Here is a 15,883-nt window from a genome sequence, read left to right on the forward strand (position 1 = left end):
TATAACATAGGAGGGAGCAAAATGTGGATGATGGCTTCTGGAAGGTCGGGTTCATGTTTAACCTGCATATTTTTTAGGTTCAGTGATTTTTTATAGAAGATGGCAACTCCACCTCTTCTAAGGGCTTTGTGATCGGACCAGTGAACGTGATAGTCTCCTACTGTGACACTAGGCTGCCCTGCTTAAGGCTCCAATGTGAAGATTGGGCTCTTCACTAGCAATCACCTCTCTTTTCCATAAAAACACAGGGCTCCCAAAATACAAAATTACATTACAAAATGTTTTGCAAGGAGAGAACAACAGAATGAATCAGACCCGCAGCAGCCAAAACGAGCGAGCAGAGCAGAGCTGCTGTTCACCCCCACCCCAAACGCAAGGCTGCCAAATCACACTTGAGTCTTCGGAGAGGGGCGGCATACAAATCTAATAAATAATAGTAATCACAATCACTTACGCTCTCCCGTGGGGATTCTCAGATTGCAGGAATCTGGGTCGCATGTCTGGAACCCACCGGATGACCGTGCTTCCACAGGCTGGCTGGGAACCCAATCTTTGCACCACAAATTTGGAGATGTCTGCCACCTGCGAGGACAACTCTTTACTACTTGGCAAAAGCAGAGCTGGGACAAAGGCTGGATAGTTCATGGGTTAACCCTTTCAAACTCAGCTGTCGTTCCAGAAGGCATCCAGGTTGCTCTCTGGGCTAGCTAGACGGCTTCTGTGATGTGCCTCACGAGGCCATTTATCAACAGTGAAAATGAGGTTTTACTACTTGTCTACTTTGTTTCATTCATGATTTAGAAGATTTCTGAGTCAAGCTCTTCATTACACACAGTAAGAACTCATGAGGAAAAGGTTTATTTACTGCAAGTAATCCTTGCTCAGTTACAATAACTTGGACTGGCAACTCTAGCTCTAAATGATGTAGTCATAAAGCACAACATCACACATGACTGTGCCAACCTCAAATGACAGTTGTGGCAGTTCCGGCTGTTGTTACTAAGTGAGCGATAGTTGCAGAAGCACCGCCCAGCAAGGCAGAAAGTGCAGCATTGCAGGCAAACTCTGCACACAGCCTGGGGTGTGGCCCTGACAGGGCTCCAGATTGAATTCGCCTTCCATCCTTCTGGGGTCAGTAAGATGAGGACCCGGATGGTTGGGGGAAATGTTGTAGGTTTCCCAGAGAGCGCTGTAAAGCACTATGGGTTGGTGCTATGGCCATCAACCGTCACCTCAATGGGCAGGACTCGTTGAGGGGCCACAATTGGCAGAGTTTCCTCTGATTTCATTGCAGGACTTAGAGCATTGAGCCACACTGCCAAACACAGAATGCAAGGAACGTCCAGCAGCTGGATATTGAATGTGGTGTGGGGGAACCTTCTTCAAGGCCCAAGAAAGCACTTCTACACGCTCCTCCCCTTGCTTCCCCCCTACCAAACCATCCATTGGATTCACTCACCTTCTCAGGTGGCCTCCAGGAGGTGAGAGCTATTGGTGGGAAGTGGAGGGACTGGGATTCCATTCTGGAGTTCAAGCCTGGGAAAGGATTCCTTTCTGAACTGAAATGCACGCAGAGGGAGACACACCATGGGAACCATGCAGAAGGCCCAAAGCCTGCACAGGAGTCCTGCCTGGCTTCTGCCCCGCTGACTAGATGGGTGCTGCGGAAGAAAACCTCGCACAGACTTGGTGGGGGTGGGGGGAGGCGGCTTTCTTACAGAACTCTGCTCTACGCCTATCATCCCACAAACACATGCAGAGGGAATCCAAATTTGCTGACCTCAACACCGAAATGGGGGGTATCCAACTATCATTCAGAATAGAATTTGAAGAGCAATTTCTAGCTTCTTTGCCACTGGAAATTGTCTTGGAGCTGGAATCCAAACCTCCCACACATTTAACCCCTTCTCTCTGTGGATAATGGAGGGGAAGGTCAACAATCTTGAGGGTTGGCAGTTTGTCTGAAACAAGGAGAAAGCAAAAAATATTTCGATATTTTAAAAAAAAGAATGGGTTTTTTCTTTCATGCACATTGGCTGATCTAGTGTCAGCATAACAACAATGAATCCAACAGCAGATTTGCTTATTGATATAACATTAAAGAGGAAAGAGATTTCCATTTCATTCTTAATCTTTTCCATTTACATATTTTAAAGTACATTATTTAATATAACTATATCAAAAGATGATGTTAGAAAACATTTTCTCTTATGAGTATCCATATTATCATTGTATTGAAATTGAAACATAGAAGCCTGACGGCAGAAAAAGACCTCAAGATCCATCTAGTCTGCCCTTACACTATTTCCTGTATTTTCTCTTAGGATGGATATATGTTTATCCCAGGCATGTTTAAATTCAGTGACTGTGGATTTACCCACCACGTCTGCTGGACGTTTCAGTCAAATCATATTTTCTCCCGTTGCTTTTGATCTTTCCCCCAACTAACTTCAGATTGTGGCCCCTTGTTCTTGTGGTCACTTTCCTATTAAGAACACTTCCCTCCCGAACCTTATTTAATCCTTGGATATATTTAAATGTTTCGATCATGTCCACCCTTTTCCTTCTGTCCTCCAGACTATACAGATGGAGTTTATTAAGTCTTTCCTGATACGTTTTAGAAGTCAAATAAATTAAATTGTTTTTTTAAAAACCCTCCCCCAAATGTTTGAAATACAGATTAACCACTGCCCAAATAAAAATTAATATCTGCTAACAACCTGTATACTTAAATTAAAACTTTTTGGAATGGTTTTTAGCCAGAACTGGCTATAAAACCTACTTCACTACAAGGGCAGAGATAGATTTAAGGGAATGACAATGGTCTCATAGCTCATCAGCAAATTCCAAGCAGGCTGGACACATGATGTTTTGCAACATAATCTTCTACAGACATTTGCTTTATGTTAGGGTTATGTTATCCAAAACCTCAAGTCAAACAAATTTGCCTAAAGCAAAATGCTGGACCTGTGGAAAAAATGCCAGCCACATCACCCACAAATATATTTTGGCTTCCTTCATTCCCCCTTTTATACAGCTCTTTCTTATTCCATGGCCAGGAATGGAAAGAACTGCCTACCAGTCAGCTCTAGAGGCTTGGCTTCTAATTTCTACAGAGGGCTTCTTACTTTCAGATGCTGGGAAATGTCTTCCAGGTATGGCTACGTTCTGTTGCAGCAAAATGTGAGGATGCCCACTTTCAATTCTCCGCATAGACTCCCAGCAGGGTGGATGCTGACAAGCGATCATGTTACAAATGGTTTCATCCCATTGACCACCGATATTGATTATACCCATTGCTGCCAGCAACTTTCTGCAATGTGATGAAAGGAAGAACAAAACAAAGTGGTGGATTACAAGATGAGTGTTTAGACATTCCACCACCCTTTGGGAAGCCACCACAGTTGTTCTTCCTTTCTGAATATAATCCAGGGTTGATGCCAATTCCTCACAAAGTTCATTTTGTGCTCAGGGGGAATCTCTTTCTGTAAGGCAGCCAAAAAAAGGGGGGGATTATGATCGGACCTCTTGGGTGACCTGTGTGGCGGTGCCTTTTTTAACCTGTGGTGGGAAGGGCAACACTGGGATACAAAGGGAGGGAGAAGCTTCCTAGACCCTGGCCCAGTGATGGGCTGCGGGGGAGGGAGCGGACACAGTGGGAGTAGTAAATTTATGCACCATTTATTGAATACTTAATAGTTTTTTTAAATTGTCCATTATTCTCTACTACCTTAGTATGATTCTTAATTACTTTTAAAATAGGAAATGATTAAATAGTATGTTTTTACCCAAAAACGCTTTAATCATTTTCATCATTATCATGAACTGAACTTTTATAGCAATGAAAGAAAATCGAGCTACTTGCCTAATGTGTTATCATACTGAACCTTGTGGGTTCAGTACAAAACATTAAAATGTGACTGTGCTCCTCAACAAATAACGCCGTCTATCATTGGTCCCTTTTGTGGCTATTCAAATAATGGGACTTAATCAACCGAAAAAGGATCCAAACACCTACAGTGGTACCTCTACCAAAGAACAAGAACCGGGTGTTCCAAGATTTTTTTGCCTCTAGTTAAGAATCATTTTCTATTTAAGAACCCGAGCCTGGAAAAATTTCCCAGGAAATTTGAGAGTGGCGTGAAGGCCTGGCCAGTTTCCTGCCATAACCCCTGGGTTCTTCTCTCTGGCGCAGTGTATGGGAGGCAGCCTCGCGCCGGGTGTATGGGAGGCGCATGCTTCTCCTCACCGCCTCAGAGTCCCTCTTTTTTAAAAAAAAGCCTTAAAGCTTTGTATTTTTTTGATTCCCCTCCCCTTCTTCCTTTGGCAGTGACTGCCCTCCTCCTCCTTCCACCCAAATGCCGAGCTTTTACTTCTTTCCTAATGGGTTTGTGCACATTATTTGCTTTTACATTGATTCCTATGGGAAAAATTGCTGCTTCTAACAAACCTTTCTACTTAAGAACCTGGTCACTGAACCAATTAAGTTCTTAAGTAGAGGGACCATTGTGTATTTGAAAACTTATCTTGGTCGGTAAGCCACTCCCACCTAGTCACATGACTTTGAAGCCCCAACACATGATTGTCAAGCCACTCCCACCTGGCCGGGAAGCCGCTCCTACTCGGTCACATGACAATCAAGCCACGCCCACAGTGTGGTAGTAAAACTTTTTGCAGCCTTTCACTGCCCTGACCTAAATTATTGCACATGTTGTGTAAGCACACATCCCTGGAGGGAAAGCCGCTTCCACTCTAGCTTCTTGGAAGAAGCATTCTTAATAAATGACAATTATCCTCGCTACGCCCATATGGGGCGGGAGGACTACAAGCCAGGAGGCCAAAGCCAGCCTGGGGACCTTAGGCCAGTCGCTCCCTTTCGGCCTCAGGAAGGCGGCAGTGGCGCCCCGGTCCTTTCCGAGGTCAGTCCGAGGAAAACGCCTGGCCCGCTCCGGGGCTCCTCCTGAACCTGGCCCTGTCCGGACGCCCTCCGAGACAGCCATGGGCCCAGCGGGGAAATCCAAAGGTTTTCACTGCCGGTGGTTCTGTGGGCGTGGCAGGGAAAGGATAGCTCAGAACCTGCTGGATTTCACCCCCGAAGCGGCCCCGCTCCCGGTCCTCCGGGCTCGGGGCCCCTTTCCGTCCGCCGGCCAGGAGCGGAGAAGCGGGGCTCGGCCATCCTACCTGCCTGAGGTAAACTAGGGGCCGTCGCTAAGCAACGGGAGGCCGCCCTCACTTCCCAGGGTGCACGGCGCCGAAAGGTGGGCACCGGATATGGGCGGGCAGAGCGCCATCCAGCGTCCACGGCCCCGCCAATGGCGCCTCTCCCATCCGGTTCCTTTTCCCCGCAAATGGCTGCCCCCCTCCGGAAGACTTCCCTCGGGGGCGGGTCCGCCGCGCGCGGTGCATGCCGGGCGAGGGGTCAAGGGCCGCCGGTCTGCCTGCGCGCGCCTTCCGAGGCGCCTCCGTGTTCGGGCGGGCGCCCGGCGGGTCCCCCGATCTCGTCCCGGGCCGAGCTGCCTTCGGAGGAGGGGACCGGTCTCTCGCGATGGCTGAGCGGCCGGAGGACCTGAACCTGCCCAACGCGGTCATCACGCGGATCATCAAGGAGGCGGTGAGCGGGGCGGAGGGGAGGGGGGCGCGGGGGGAGGGAGGAGGCTGGGCCGGAGCGCTTCTTCACCCCCCCCTTCTCCCCCTTCTCAGCTGCCCGAAGGCGTGAACGTCTCGAAGGAGGCGCGGAGTGCCATCTCCCGGGCGGCCAGCGTCTTCGTGCTCTACGCCACCTCCTGGTGAGTCTCCCCCCGCCCCCCCGGGTCTGCTGTGTGTGTGGGGGGGGGGGGTTGGGGTTGGGGGGGTTAAGCGCTTCAGGGCCGTTTCTCCCTCCAAAGTGGGCGCTGAGGACCCTGGGGACTGCCACGCTCGCCTTGCCCCCTTTCCCTTCCTCCAGTTCGCCAAAGGCTTTCGGTGTAAGGGGGCGTTTTTGTTTTAATTTGCTTCCACCCTTTTATATTAGTGCCAATAACTTCGCAAGGAAGGGGAAGAGGAAGACGCTGAATGCCGGAGATGTTATTTCTGCTATGGAAGAGATGGAATTCCAGCGATTTGTAGGACCCCTAAAGGAATCCTTAGAAGGTAAATGTGCCTGGTTGCCTTGGATCTGTGCTCCCCTTCAGCCCTCTCCTCTCTGCCCTTCACCTGCTGCTTTTAAAACTTAAACTTCAGTTGTTTTTCAAAGTTCTAAACACATTTGCCATTTTTTGTTTAAAAATTATTTTAACCAAAAAGAAAAAAATGAGGAAAGAGCAGTGCAACAAAATATGACTTGGTATCAAAAGCAAAGAACCAGAGTAAACTTTTCCTGCCACAATTATCCCGCTCAAAAACGTGCTGCCTCATTCCAGCAGCTTTAATGCCAGAATACTGACTCCGCTGTTTTGATATACGCTATTTTCCCTTAAGAGAACGATGGTTGTGAAATGAGTTAGAAACAAGGGATTCGTCTCTGAATGATTCCTCCCGCAAGGGATCTATTCATAGTCCTTCAGTCCCGCAGAGCCACACTTCCACAGAAGCTGCAAGAAGGCCTCATGTTTTGGCCCGTCCCTAAGAAGGGCTCTCGTGCTGTGCTCCTCTTTGCAGCCCGTTGGTGTCGGGCACAGCCCCCGGCAGTGTCCTGCTTGGCCTGCGACTGTTTAACGCTGGGTGTCTTGGTCTTCTAGCCTACAGGAATGAGCAGAAGGGCAGGAGGGGAGTGTCAGAGCTCAAGAAAAAAGACAGAGAGAAGAAGGAAGACGCTGAGGACCCCGACAAGAATCCAGAGGAAGAAAATGAGGAGGAGGGAGAGAGGATGGAGGAGGAGGAGGAGGAGGAAGCCCAGCAGCAAAATGAGGAGGAGGAGGAGGAGGAGGGGGAGGAAGAGCAGCAGCCCAACGGAGAGGAAGGAAGGGAGAGCTGAGGTGGGGGCAGGCGGAGGCAGTGAGGGCAGGAAGCCAGGGGAAGGAAACAACCGTCCCCTTCCGTGGGGAAAATGGCTCAGCGGGTTCCGGGAAGCTCCTCCTTGCCTTCTCTCCCCCGTTGGAAAGAACGACCGACGTGGCCCCTGGGGTTTCTCTCTGGGCATGCGAGCGCTGCTTGGGAGGGGCACCGCTTGCCTCTCCTGGGGGTGCTCTGGCTTTGGCTTAGAAAGACTTTATCCACCCCCCCAAATGTGGTTGTCTTCAGCACTTCTTTCAACGGGGTTTAATTAAAAGTCGTATTTGCAAAACTTTTCACTCTTGACTTATTTATGCTCTGCTGAGCAGGTGGAATTTTATTTCTGCCTATTTCGTTCTGTAACAAAATGGGCCGTGAAATAAAAGGTGTTCTGGATTGTTCCATTCGTGCAACAAAAAGGACAAGAGGTGAGAAAATCTTCCCTTGGTGACTTCTGGGGGTTGCAGGTCTAATCTCCACTCCAATCGTGGAGCAAAACATCTTGAGGCTGAAAAGCAAGGCCTGAGCTACGATTTATATCCGCAGGGTTGTCAAGAGGCAAAAAGAGTAGAAAGAGAACCAGCAAAAACAGCTGCTGGGGTCTGGGGGAGGGGAGGGGCACCATTCCAAATGCCTCTGATTCCGGGGAATCGCTCCGTGAGCCCAATTCACGCCTGTCTCTCTCTGGCCCAGGAACCTCCATGGCTCCCAAAAGTAAGGTTCCCCCCTCCCTCCCTCACTCAAGAGAGTTTGTGGCATTGGGGGTCCCTCAGGCCAGGGGTGCCATCACCAATCCAGCGGTTCCTTCTGCGCACTGATTTCCCGGCTGTTCTGGCTGTAGAACTGGGAGAACCAGCGCCGGTGCCTCAGGATGGCGGCATCTTCCTTCACCAGCAGCGGCTTGGAGAGGAACCTCTTGTTATTCCAGATCATGATGTCCCGCTCGAACTGGTTCAGGAGGAACAGCAGGAGACAAAGGATCAGGGGGCGGCAGAGCAAAACATCCCTTGCCTTGAACGCATGCAAGGAAACCTTCCCCCCCCCCCCCCGGGCTGTGTTTGTGTCCAACCCTCAGGCAAAGAGAGGGCGGCTTCCACGAGTCACCACAGGGGCTGCAAATGTAAAGCCGTTTCCCCTATTTTATGTACTGAGTTGATGAGCCTCAGTCTTACAAGCAACCTGGGGCGGGAGGGGGGGGGCAATTCGATCTACATTTCTACTCTAAAATGCATCCCTAGAAACATGGGTGGGTTTGGTCTCTGCTCCGCAAAGGGAGTTTGAAAGTCCAAGAATTTCTGGGATGCCGTTAGCGAGACCGTTGTCAGCCCTCCCCAAACAGACGCGCCCCCTTGTCCCTCGCTCAGCAGCCCTGAGGGGCCAGGAGGCCACGCAGGCTGAGTCTGCCCCACACCACCGCCTGCCCCTCCTCTCACCTGGACCCCCTCGGCCCACAGGATCAGCTTGGCAAGGAAGGAGGGTACGTTGTGTGGAAAGTAGATCTCGTGGACCACGTGCTGCAGGAGGGGCTCTAGAGGGGTGACCGTCTGAAGGATCAGCGCCTTGCCCAGGAACGCGTGGCTCAAGACCATCGTAACCAACCCAGGACCGATCTGAACAGAGAAGGAAACGGCCATCCAGTTGAGTCTCAGTCTGGATTCAAACTAGATGGGGGTTAAGCCAACCGCCCACCCAACCCAAGTGACCCCTGGGAATGGCTTGGCTTTCTCGCTTTCTTCGGGAGAGGCAACCAGCTCAGCCCCACATCAATCGATGCGGCCCTTGGCCTGGGACAAGCGCCACCCCCGCCCTGGACAGAGAGGGTCGCGTACCTGCCTGGCCGAAACATTCAGGTCGAGGAAGGCGATGGGTTTGCCAAAGAGCAGCACGTGGTGGGTCAGGCGCATGACTGAGCAGTGTCCGTCCGGCTCTGGCTCTGGCTGCCACTGGGCCTGAGAAGCAAAGGGTGCACTGGCTGGAAACACCCCCGCCCCTCTAGCGCCAAAGACCCCCCCCCCAGCCCTGCGTAGAGAACACACACGCCCCTTCCCCATTCTCTTTCCCGCACTGCCCATGTTCGGAGCAGGAGAAAACGGACACTTTGGAGCCAGAAAGGGACCCAGGCGAACTGCCCCTCCCCACTCCTGTTGCAAGCTGCCCAGGGTGGGAGGCTGCCTGGGGGGACTTTTCCCTCCCCACTACCTCTGTGGAGGCAATGCAGACCCTCTTCCGGTGGAACAGGGAAGGAGAGGGCCTGTCCTGCTTTGCTCAGGAACGGGAATACGGCACGTGTTTAACGCTGGGTCTACCAAACATGGACGTGAGAAGCTCCACCCAGCCCTCTCTTGCCTCCCCGCTTAAATTGCAGCGCTTGGAGCCGTCTGCCGTCTGCCTTACCTCCCAGGTGTGCTTAAAAAATGCCCAACGGTGGTTGTCTGTGAAGCGCAGGTCGTTCCCACTAATAACCGAGGGATTGTGGAGAAAGTTAAGGTGGGCCACATCGGCCGCATTCTCTGGGATTTCCTGCCCGGGAGGGAAGAGAAGCGTTCAAAGGCCAGGCAGGAGCACGCGCCCTTCCTCAAGGGGGGCCAAGCGAGAAGGCCCGGTGGCCCCCAGCTGTTCTTTCCAGCCGGTTGCTGTGGGAGGCCATCAAAGGCAGGGGTCTGGCTGCCTCTTTGCATTCCACCATTTCTCCCCATTCTGACCCACTGTGAACCCCGCAGTGCCCGGGTTCCGTTTGAAGAGGGGCCGACGCTGGCCGTGTCTTGGTGGGGCAAACTACCTCGATGTGCGTGCTGACAAAGTGCTCCGTCCCGGCCCGGAAGACCCACTTGGGTGAGGAGGTCTCTTCCCGCTCGGCCACTTGCCACGCTGGGCTCGTGCCATCACAGTGATACCACACCATGATCATGTTGTTGATCTCACACGATTGCCAAACTTTGGTAGTTGCAAATTCAGGCACTGGAAGAGATGGAGCATGAGGAGGTCAAGGGACGAGGGCCTGTTTATGGACCTGCCAGATTCCCCGTCATCGGTGGGCTCATGTAGTGGACCCAGTGACTACACTGCAATTTATTAATGCTTTTAAAAAACTAGCCAAATAAAATTGTGCCAGAAATTAGGAGATCTGTCACAAGCTGCATTTCTAGGAAGGCATTTAGAGGGGAAAGGTCCATTCTGGTTCCCCTGTTGCTAGGCAGGGCTCACCTGAGGCCTGACACAACCTTTCTCTGCGTGCCCCCCACCCCACCCCTCCAACAGGCAAAGGCCCTCCCGATGCTCAGGGCCTAGGGTCCCCGGGGCTTTCCCCTAGTCCCAACGGAAAAGGGCCCCCTGTCACCTCTTTTGGCATATGGGATCTTGACGCAGCTCCCGTCCTTCCCAGAGAAAATCCAGCCATGGAAGGGACACTCGAGGCAGTTGCCCACCACGTGGCCACCGACTGCCAGGTTGGCCCCAAGGTGGGGGCAGTAAGCGTCCAGGACATACACCTTCCCATCCAGACCTCGAAACACAGCAAACTGCTCCCCTGAAGAGAATGGTGAAAGTAAGCTTTCCCTTCATCTGTTGCACAAGGCGAGTCGGGGTCACCCCAGAGATGGCCCTGCACACCCTCCATCAAATTCACAGGAGGTGCCTGGGCACCGTAATCCGTGGGGGGTGGGGGGAGGTAATTTCCTGCGAAAAGCTCTGGTGCATGGAAGGGGCTCTCAAGAGGGGGTGGGGGTGGGGGGGCTGGAGGAAGAGAGGACCCTTCCCTTCCCCTGACCCAGGGCCTGTGTCAACTGCAGAGCCTGAAACTGAATCTTCTCGCAAGGCCAGAAGTGGACTTTTCACACTTGACCCTCCCGGCTCCTTCATGGAGATCCCCTCTCGGAAGAGGATCTGGGGGGGCTAATTCCTGCAGAAGGAAAGGGGGCGGCACCTCTTGCCCAGGTGCCTGCAAGGGCTGAGAAATCCTGGGAGGGGGTCCACCGGGGGAGTTGCCCGGCTCGTGACAGGGACCCAGGGTCTCAGGGAGGGCCAGCTGGCGGGCGAGGTAGTCTGCCCAGAGGGAAGAGGACGAGCAGGACCGTCGGCCCAGGTTCCGCTGCCTAAGGAAACTCCAGGGCCCAGCGGAGAAAAGGAGGACCAGTTCGGCCAAGTGCTAGAATCCAGGGAACAGTGGGCTCTAGTACCAGGTATGTTTGCCACCTTGAATTATTTACAAGGACATTATATAAATAAGCCAATAGCCAAAGAGCTGGCCTTTCTGATTAAGGATAAGCTGTTGCTTAAAGGGAGCACTGTAAATTAAAATGCTATTGCCATATCTCTCAGAGCCTGCCGGGTGCCAAGAGGGATGGGCATTAAGCAGGTGTTTTATGAAGAAGCACATCAGGGAACATGCCCCAAGCAAAAGAGATAATTTTCCCTTCTTTGAAGGACAAGTTAAAGCAAGTTGAAGAAAGTATTGGCTCAACCTCCCCTCATCTAGAAGCTTCTTCTCTGTCACATGCGATATCCTCCTCAGCCATGGAAATATATTTGGTCTGTGTGGAATTCTTCTTAGCTCATGTAACTTATAGGGAGTCCTGGACGTAGGCCCACAGTTGAGCCCACAGTTTATGTTGTTAAGCGAGACGTTTGAGTGAGTTTTGCCCCTTTTTATGACCTCCTTTGCTACAGTTCTCAAGTGAATCACTGCTGTTGATAAGTTAATGACACAGATGTCTAGTGAATCACACACACAACACACACACGTTGGTTTTGCTTGCCAGGTCACGAAAAGTGATCACTGGGGCACTTATGCAACAGTCACAAGTGCGAATCAGCCAAGCATCTGAATTCTGATCCCGTGACCAAGAGGATGCTTCAAAGGTCGTAACTCTGAAATACAATAATGACCAGCCACTTTCTTCAGTGCTGTGGTAACTCTGAATGGTCACTATCGGAGCTGCTGTAAGTGGGGGGCTGCTTGTGGTCTGGGGCGAAGGGCGTGGCCACCTTTATGAACTGCCTGCAGTGTGTGTGTGTGTGTGACATTTACGACAGCACCCACGGGCACAGCCTCAGTTCACACAGCCCGGGTGAAGTAAGTGCTTGCACAGAGTTTGGCCTCAGATAAATGATCTAACTTGAGTGAACGGATGGATGCAACCTGTGGTTACTTTTAACTTGGCTTGGGAAAGCGCCCCGTCTTGCGTAAGCATCATCTCTCGTATTGCGCAAACCCCAAAGCAGGGCACGTTCCATCCCCAGCAGGTGGATGTCCTCAATTAAAAGGGCGGCGCAGACCCAGGATGGGGACGAAGGGAAACTCAACCCGGGTGGCTGAGCGTTGGCCCTCATTCAGTGGCCCACCACCAGTGGTAACCAGCTAAGCCTTGATGCCCAGGGAGCCCTGCACTTCTTTGAGTCCAACTGCTGCTGCCAAGAGGCTGAAAAATGCAGCTCAGGGAGAAAACCGGGTCCATTTTTCCCAACCCACAAGACACCAGTGGCAAGAAGGGAAAAGTAAGGTTCATCAGCTGATGAACTGATAGATAAATAGTTGGTCAGCTGATAGTTGATCAGCTATGCCTAATTTATTGTTATTTTAGCTTGTTGCCCAGTGAGTCAGATGTTTAGGCTGGATTTTATTCACCTATTGCAGGACTAGGCAAAGTTGGCTCTTCTATGACATATGAACCTCCCAGCATTGCTGAGCTACCATGTTTGGCTCAGGAATTCTGGGAGTTGAAGTCCACAAGTCATAGAAGAGCCAACTTTGCCTGCCTCTGACTTATTGGCTCTTTCCCAAGAGTATTATTAGATGGCAAATATACTGAATCTCCCTGCCATCCCCCCCTCTCCCCCCCCCCCATATCTGAGAGACAAGTTGGGCTGAGAGAGCCCGGTGCCCAGAAGCTCCCCCCCCCACCTCCTTGCCAACTCCTGGTCTCTAGGCCAGCGCCTTCGCTCGCCCACCAGAGAGACTCTCCGCTAAAGACCTACCGGCGTTTTTGGAGCGCGGTGCTTGTTTAGAAAGCCAAGCCGGTCCGAGGCAGAGCAGAGCGGGGAGGGGGGGATCAGTCATTAAGGGGTGCAGCTCCCCAATCCTCGGAACTGCACTAGCCGGAGTATCGGGAGCTCTGCAGCTGCTCCTTCCCGCGTTGCAGCTGAGTGGGGAAGTGTTTCCCCCGACATTTGGCCTACTCGGCGGCCGCTTGTTCCGCCGCATTCCGCACCTCGCCTGGCGCCTCCCTGCCTCCCTCTTGCGCTCTTCCTGGAGCCCAGAGCCACTCACCCAGCGCAGCCACGTTGCGCACCTCCCCGCGGGCCAGCTCGGCTGAGCCCAAGAGCCGGAACCAGCCGTTGGGATAGGGGGGCAGCAGCCGGCCGGCACGCCGGTTCTGGCGCATCCGGGCGGCGCTTTGCGCGCGAGTCCAGCCGGGCTCGGTCAGGTAGCCCACCTGGTCCAGCCGGCGAATCAGCCTCTTGGGCCGCAGCGCCAGCCACGCCACGAGGCCGCCGGCCACGGCCACCAGCCCCAGGAGCGGCAGGAGCAGCAGCAGCAAAAGGGGCGGCGGCGGCGCCGGCAGGAGGAGGAGGGCGGCGGCTGCGACGGCCGCTAAGAGCGCGACCAGCCTCATCCTGAAGTGTCTGGCTCCAGCGCCTCCTCGCGCCTCTTATAGCTCGGGCCGAGCCGGGGGCGGCCCAGCCTAGGCGGCAAGGGAATGACCGCTCGAACGCCTCCTCCCCGGCCCGGCCCCCTCGGTTGTCCCTCCAACGCGAACCTCCAAGTCGCAGGTGGAACTCTCTGCCACTGGCAGCTCTGTCAGAGCTCAGCCCAGGCCCTCTCGCGGCGGGCAGCCGCTCCGTAGACCAGTCCCGCCAAAGGAGGCCAGGAGCGCCCAGGATGGCGATCGGGGAGAAGCGGAGCTCCGGGAGGCCCTGGCCGAGGGGAGGCTGGCCCTGCTTTCCCTCGCCGCCACCACCGAGGTCTCCCGAGAAGGTTCGGCAGCTGAGTTGGAGCCGCCGCTCTCCAGCCGAGGTGACCCAAGTGGCCAACGGGCATCTCTGAGCTATGTCTTCCCTCTTGCCCCCACCCCTCGCTCCCCCACAGGCAGGAGGAAGGGGACAACGGAGAGGCGGAGGGGGGAACGCCGGCGCCTCTCCCGCCGAATCTCTCCGCACAGACCGCCGAGGGAGCCTCTAGGCGAGCTCTGGCCGCTGCGGACCCCTGCCGGTCCGTCATCAGTGGCTCAGCCAAGCCGCCTCGCAACGTTTTCTAACTCTGGGCTGCATCTCAGATGACGGGCGGGGCTTCGCAGGCGCCCCTGCTGAAAACTCCGGAAGTCCAAATGGGGGGGGGGGCGTTTCCACAGGTTTCCTCAGCGGAGAGGGTCTTGCCACGGCCGCCGTGCTCGGGAATGCGAAGCCAGGGAGCCTCCGCCCGCTTCCTGCGCGGACCCCTCTGGCTTCTGGGAAGGTCCTGGGCAGAGACTGCCTCCTTGGCTGAGAGAACGGCAGAGCCCCCAGCCCACATTTTGTGTAGCCCGACTTTCAAAGCAGCAAGAAGTTTTGCTTGCACCACAGCCCCCCCCCCCCCCCGCAATGTATATTTGTTTGAGTCTTGTTATTATTTTCATTCCTGTTCTCGGAGCACATTTGGAAGACGTGGGGCACCAACACAGCGAAGTGTTTCTATAGCAACGTGCACTTTTTAAAGACGTCACCAAGACCGGTTTGCATTGCTGGATTCTGGGGCTACTGCAGGAAAAAACAACCCCCTTCGGTTCTTTTGTTCTGAACCGGAGCGCTCCATCTTTATCGGGACCTGTGGGTGCCAAAGTGAAGACATATATATGTGTGTGTGTGTGTGTGTGTGTGTGTGTGTGTGTGTGTGTGAATTCACTCCCCCCCCCCGTCACTTCAGCAGCATTTGCCATTTTCTACCCTGAATGCCTCGCCGCTTCTTTACGAAACCTTTAATTCGCGTTGAGAGGAGGCGCGGGGAGGCTCCCCCTGCTGCATTTGTCGAAGGCGTTTTAAAGGAAAATAAATAAGGGACCCGCATTTGTTGCCACCATAAGCGGCGGGGGGAGGCGTCCAGTTTGGGGGGTTCCGCTAAAGAGGGGGGAGGGGCTGCGCCTGTTGGTCTGAGAGCCACGACGGGACGGTTCCTAAGCAGCCAGCTCAGGGACGGAGGCAGCGTCTCTGGAAGGGACCGGGAAGTCCCCCGTCCAGTCGGGAGGAGCGTGGCCGGCTGGAGCGACACTCGGGCCACTGTCCGCTCTGGACGGCCCGCCAGGGACGGGGACACTCCTGCCCAGACTCTTATCACTGCGAGGGGGCTTTGAGCCTCAAGGGGCTTCGCTGCCTCCTCTCACGCGAAGGGAAGGAGACCTACGCTTTGCACAAATTGCCCCGCTCTCCTGCCCCCGACTGGTAAGCGGCCCACCTGCTTGCCATCTTCTACTCTTCTTCCTCCACAGCCAGTCTATTAGTTCCTTCTCCCTCTCCTCCCTCCCTCCCTCCCTCCCTCCCTCCCTTCAGCTGGACTGCATCCCCAACCAGCCGAAGCGTCTCCTGAAACCTGGGGAGGGGGAAGAGTGGGACGTATCCTCGGGAGGGCACAGGGCGGCCGCCTTAGGGGGCTCTTTCCTCGCAGAAGCCCCCCTTCTTTTTCCTTCGGTTCGAATTTGAGGGAGGGGGCTATTTTCCAGAAGCGGCTGGGGCGGGAAGCGCGGGGTGGGCGCTCTCTCGGGAGCTGGAGGGATTGGCCGGGCGGGGGCTGGCTTTCCGGGGCCCCTCCTTCCCTCGCTCGCCCCCCTCGCCCCCGCCCCAGTCGACCAGCCGCGGCTGCCGCAGTGGCAGGTTGGCGGAGCCGCCGGGTGCCTCTCCCGCCCGCCGGGGGGAATTCAGCACCGCGGAGAGCGGCTCGGCCGGAGCG

The 15,883-nt window shown here is 54.2% G+C and overlaps 3 protein-coding genes across 3 annotated transcripts in view; 1 reads left to right on the plus strand and 2 right to left on the minus strand.

The window, feature by feature from the left end:
* Positions 1 to 4,056, minus strand: part of LOC139170834 (regulator of G-protein signaling 3-like) — a 47,530-nt gene extending 43,474 nt beyond the window's left edge. The window contains 4 exon segments of the mRNA XM_070758365.1: positions 455 to 582; positions 1,460 to 1,559; positions 1,781 to 1,961; positions 3,129 to 4,056. Of these exon segments, the coding sequence (XP_070614466.1) occupies positions 455 to 582; positions 1,460 to 1,559; positions 1,781 to 1,961; positions 3,129 to 3,297 (578 nt within the window). The 5' untranslated portion in view covers positions 3,298 to 4,056.
* Positions 4,057 to 5,407: 1,351 nt separating this feature from the next.
* POLE3 (DNA polymerase epsilon 3, accessory subunit) lies at positions 5,408 to 7,261 on the plus strand. Its single transcript, XM_070758373.1, has 4 exons — positions 5,408 to 5,611; positions 5,701 to 5,786; positions 6,011 to 6,129; positions 6,717 to 7,261. The coding sequence occupies exons 1-4, from the start codon at positions 5,546 to 5,548 to the stop codon at positions 6,950 to 6,952; spliced, it is 507 nt and encodes a 168-aa protein (XP_070614474.1). The 5' UTR covers positions 5,408 to 5,545; the 3' UTR covers positions 6,953 to 7,261.
* A 1-nt stretch (position 7,262) lies between these two features.
* On the minus strand, positions 7,263 to 13,582 carry LOC139170836 (cholesterol 7-desaturase nvd-like). Its single transcript, XM_070758372.1, has 7 exons — positions 13,235 to 13,582; positions 10,307 to 10,495; positions 9,749 to 9,927; positions 9,364 to 9,489; positions 8,799 to 8,918; positions 8,403 to 8,579; positions 7,263 to 7,917 (listed from the first exon to the last, which is right to left on the minus strand). The coding sequence occupies exons 1-7, from the start codon at positions 13,578 to 13,580 to the stop codon at positions 7,756 to 7,758; spliced, it is 1,299 nt and encodes a 432-aa protein (XP_070614473.1). The 5' UTR covers positions 13,581 to 13,582; the 3' UTR covers positions 7,263 to 7,755.
* Between the last annotated feature and the right edge of the window lie 2,301 nt (positions 13,583 to 15,883).

This window comes from Erythrolamprus reginae, chromosome 8 (assembly GCF_031021105.1).
Source record: "Erythrolamprus reginae isolate rEryReg1 chromosome 8, rEryReg1.hap1, whole genome shotgun sequence".
Classification (NCBI taxonomy): Eukaryota; Metazoa; Chordata; class Lepidosauria; order Squamata; family Dipsadidae; genus Erythrolamprus; species Erythrolamprus reginae.